Source organism: Saprolegnia parasitica (assembly GCF_000151545.1).
Source record: "Saprolegnia parasitica CBS 223.65 unplaced genomic scaffold supercont2.625, whole genome shotgun sequence".
Taxonomy (NCBI): domain Eukaryota; phylum Oomycota; class Saprolegniomycetes; order Saprolegniales; family Saprolegniaceae; genus Saprolegnia; species Saprolegnia parasitica.
This window is the reverse complement of record NW_012157019.1, coordinates 1-4433: the sequence shown is the minus strand read 5'-3', so window position 1 is coordinate 4433 and position 4433 is coordinate 1. Positions and strand designations below refer to the sequence as shown.

The following is a 4433-nucleotide window of genomic DNA, read 5'->3' as shown; positions in this document are numbered from 1 at the left end:
TGCGGCCTAGACACCATACAGCATGAGCGTCGCTCCATGTAGAGTGACGCACCGATGCGGGTGGAAAGCAGTGCCAGCGTCGAGGGCGTCGCGAATGCCCGCAGCGTCCGCGTCCTTGAGGGGCGCGTCCAGAAACAAATTGGGCGTGCGCAGGCCGTGTGTAAAGAGGTCGTCGACCATGCGCCAGAGCTCTTTGGGGATCTTTTGGACGCTCGTCACGTCGCGCTTGATCGCCAGCTGCTTGCGCACGGGCTCGAGGCGCACGACAAGCTGCTCCAAGGACGCACCAAAGCACGTGCTATGCATGCATTGCATGAGACGTCATTATAAGCGCAAGCAGAAACGAACGGCAAGAACGAGCCTGAGACGACGAGAAAGTGGTCGGCCCCGTTGGCGACGCGCAAAATGAGCGTATCGTCGAGCGTGTCTTGGCCGCTCGAAAGCAAATGCACCGTGTGGTGGGTCACAAGCACCGTGAATTGCAGCTGGACGCGCTCCTTGGGCGCGAGGACGCCGTATGCTGGCGAGACGCTCAGCCAGCTCTACCACACCTTGGCTTTAGGATGCTTCCTTTGGACGACACGGTGCTACCTTGGAGATGGCGGGCTCGTGGAGCTTGGGCGTGAATTTAAAGTGCGCGGGCACGACGCCGACGTTTTCAAGCGTAAACGATTTCGTCTGCGGCACGAGGTACGTCACGTGCTCGAACTCCATGAGGCCGCTGTCGGAAATCAGAATCTATGGGAATTTCGTCATCCATAACTCTGTACAAGTCCATCATAGAGATGGAGGATGGGACTATTCTTACCTTGGGTTTGTTGTCCGACTCCCACTTGTCAAAGTCGCGACTCACTTCGCGCTGGACGACCTCCTTCTTGGCCTCGACTTCGTGCTGAATCTGATGCGCAGTGGATAGCATCACATTGCAGTCGGCCAAGCACCCACCTTGGCTTGGAACGTGGCGGCGACGGGCTTGTGGTCGGACACGTCAAGCTCCATCACCGTGCCGTAGTACAATTGCCGCACGGCCGACGGGTCCTTGGCCTTCCAGAGAACGCGGTCGCACCTGCAGTGTCGTAATGCTGCACGGTACAGAGGCTTTGATGATCGTACCACGCGGGAGCCCGCACTTTCTTGTCGGGTCGGCGGTCGTAAAACGACGTGCCGGCTTGAAACTTGTACGTGGGCGGAAACTTGATCGCGCCTTCTTGGAAGCCTTGGAAGACGTTGCCCTTGTCCATCTCGATCAAGAGCTAAGGTAGCGCTAGCAATACTACAGTAGAAGGGTAGGACGCACCTGTTCCCGGGCGAGGAGGTAGTCCAGATTCCGCTTCTCGACGTGCAAAAAGCAGTCTTCGATCGTCAAGCTGCTGTCCTCGACGAGGCGGTAGTTCAAATCGCCGATCCAAAAGATAAAGTCGTGGTTGGGGATGCCTAGCCCCATGCCATGGCCCGCCGTCGGCGACGGCAAGAGCTCCTGGACCCTACGTGCTGGGATGAGACGCCTCGCTTGATGCGAGCGCGAGTACCCCTCGTCGGCGTCGCGAAACTCAATCTTGGACAAAATGTTGGCAAAGTCCGCGTTGCGCCCCGAGACGTTGTGCGTGTGGGCCGCGAGGTGCGAGCAGACGAAGCAGAGCGTGCTGTCGTAGAGTCGAAGGCGCACGGCGACGCCGCCCTTGTTGCCCTAAACGCGCCATAAGAGGCGCATGGCGAGGTGGAGATGTAGTACCATGACGCCCATGATGCCAACGCCGGCCGTCGCGCCCATGACATCCGACACAAACGGCGTGTGCTCGCGCTTGACAAAGACGATGAGGAGGATGCCCACGAGGTGCTTGTGCAGCACGACGTCGTAAGCGTCGTTGGACATGTGACCGTTGAGCGCGGCCGAAAGCGACTCTTCCCACTGCTGGCTGCGCGTCGCCGTCATGTTGTTGACGACCACGTTGACCGCGTTGAGATCGACGATTTCCTGGAACCCGACGGCGACGACGTCTGGGAGGCCGCGCGTCGGCTGAAGCCACGGCAAGAGCTTCATGGCCTCGGCGACCGAGACGGGCTTCTTGGCGTTGACGTTGAAGGTGCCCGCCCAGAGCGATATCTCCTTCTCCTCCATGTACTCGGAGGCCCGCTGCCGCATGCGCTGGTGGATCCAGTCGTCGCGGAGCATGGAGAGGACCGTCGGGATGTAGCAGCGCCCGTTCGTCTGCTGCGTCATGTCGCTGCTCCCGCTGCCCGAGGACCGACCCGAGAAGCTCATCTTCGTCAAAGCAGTCACCGACTGCTTGAAAACCGTTTTGGATGTATTCCGGATACGACAATCGTATCCGGAATCAAAGATATTGCGGAGCGTTCAATTTATGTCAAGTGGTTGCAGTCGAGATGCGCGTGGTAGCTGATCGACTCTGGCACGGTGGCCAGGGATCCACTGGTCATGAGGTGGCCGCCACCGAAGCTCGGAGGCAGATGCATCCTACTGGTATCCTCATGCCAGGATTTTAGCGTGGGCATAGTATTGACCTTGGCTGGATCGCTACGAGACTGGTTGTGGCTCGAGGACTGTAAACGTTGACTTTTGTGATGTAGTACCTGTAAGTGCACGCATTCTGCTGAGCGTGCTCCAGTCAGCGGAGCTCAACTTCAGCGCAGCTGGCTACGACTTGAGCTGCTCATTTTGTCGTATCCTTGTCGCCAGCGTCTCGAACAGTAGGATGGACAAGAAGGGTTGAGCTGGGCACGCACGTAAGCCACTCCTCTATCACTTCGTAAAGTCGTGTCTACTTTTGTTGTTGAACTGAGTTATATATTACATGCAATTATAAAGATATGGTGGACTTTCTAATGCGCTCGTGAGACCTTGGCCGGTGCGTCAGCGAGAAGCGTTAGTGGTCGTGATTCGAGATTGTGCGAGGGACTTGGTAGCGTGCACGCCAAGGGTCTTCGCGTAGAGCGACCAGCGACGCGGCAAGAGATGGCACCACAGCGCGACGAGCCAAGTGGCGGATATGCAGTCGAGCAGCAGTTGCTGCCCGTATCGCGAGCGCGGCAGCGGGAAGTTGTGTCACGTGTCTACTTTTGTGTAGCGACTGCGTTGAAGCACAGGCAATGACGCGCAAAGCCAACAGGACGGCACGATTGGGATCGCTCGCAAACAGTGTATGCGCCGTTCCAATCCAGTGTTTTCGATCACCCAATCCAAGCACACGGCTTAGGTGGGCGACTGTTTAGCATATTTTAATTTCGAAATAGAAAACTGGAATATGTCTATAGTAAAATCGAGATGAGAACATGCGATTTAAGCGCGATAGAAAGTGCATTTTGGCGGGGCCAATGAATTGCAAGCAGCAAAATGGCAGCCGTGCCAACAACGCCCGACGTCCTCGGCGACGTGTACGAGCCGGCCGAAGACACATATCTCTTCCTCGATGCGATCCAAGACGAGACGCCCTTCCTAGCCGACCTTATTCCATCGCTCGTGCTGGAGCTTGGCCCGGGCTCGGGCGTGGTTGGTGTCTACACCATGAAGCAACTCGCGTCGATCGATCAGCCCGCGCTGCTCTTGGCGGTTGACATCAACGACGAAGCGACGGCGTGTACGAAAGAAACCGCACGACTCAATGCCATCCACAACATTGAGATTGTGCGCATGGATCTGCTCACACAACTGCAGCTGCGCCACCAAGTCGACGTGCTCCTCTTCAACCCGCCGTATGTCCCGACGCCGTCCGAAGAAGTTGGCTCCACGTACTGCACGATTCGCTTTGAATAGCTGACATATAAGTGATGGATAGGGGCATCGAGGCGGCGTGGGCCGGCGGCTTGCACGGGCGCGAGGTCATTGACCGGCTCCTACCTCTCGTTCAGGTGCACTGACATATTCGCGACTCTTTTGGTGGCAAACCATCTTTGGTAGCACCTCTTGTCGCCGATGGGCGTCTTTTACATGGTCATTGTGGCCGAGAACCGACCCAAAGACATTGCGCGGATCATGGCTGCCAGCGGCTTTTCCACGACAGTACCACTTTCAATCTTATGTAGGCAACACCATGGAGATTGTAGGTCGTGCGGTCGCGCCAAGCGTTCAACGAACGCCTCTCGATCCTTAAATTTGCGCGGCAGTCGATCCAGGAGGTCGTGGCCGAGGCGTAAGCATTCCTAACGACGTTCTTTGTATTCCACATATCGTGGCTGCGAGTCTGCTTTTACTGAGGAGAACGCATCTTGCGCTCCATCATGGGAACATCGACGAAGGCCACGGCCATCATCGTAGGTCATGGAGTATCAGCACGCATGACTAACTTTGCATCGACATTTACAAGGTGTGGGTTGGCGGCAGCGACCTTCGATTTCCAGGTCAAGGTTTTTTGTTGGCGCAGCGGTCAAGTGCCTCCGTTCATCGTTAACGAGGCAACCTCAGTGGTCGTCGCTTC

General features: G+C 56.9%; 2 protein-coding genes across 2 annotated transcripts; one reads left to right on the top strand and one right to left on the bottom strand.

Moving 5' to 3' along the window:
* Positions 1-6: 6 nt before the first annotated feature.
* SPRG_17541 (hypothetical protein) lies at positions 7-2263 on the bottom strand (the record flags this gene model as incomplete). The annotated part of the gene is made up of 9 exons (XM_012356878.1): positions 7-298; positions 349-542; positions 592-738; positions 809-898; positions 946-1066; positions 1114-1253; positions 1298-1484; positions 1530-1687; positions 1733-2263. The coding sequence occupies 9 exons, from the start codon at positions 2261-2263 to the stop codon at positions 7-9; spliced, it is 1860 nt and encodes a 619-aa protein (XP_012212268.1).
* Positions 2264-3352: 1089 nt separating this feature from the next.
* SPRG_17540 (methylase) lies at positions 3353-4152 on the top strand (the record flags this gene model as incomplete). The annotated part of the gene is made up of 4 exons (XM_012356877.1): positions 3353-3747; positions 3795-3867; positions 3917-4018; positions 4063-4152. 4 exons carry the CDS (start codon positions 3353-3355, stop codon positions 4150-4152), a joined length of 660 nt encoding a protein of 219 aa, XP_012212267.1.
* Positions 4153-4433: the final 281 nt, after the last annotated feature.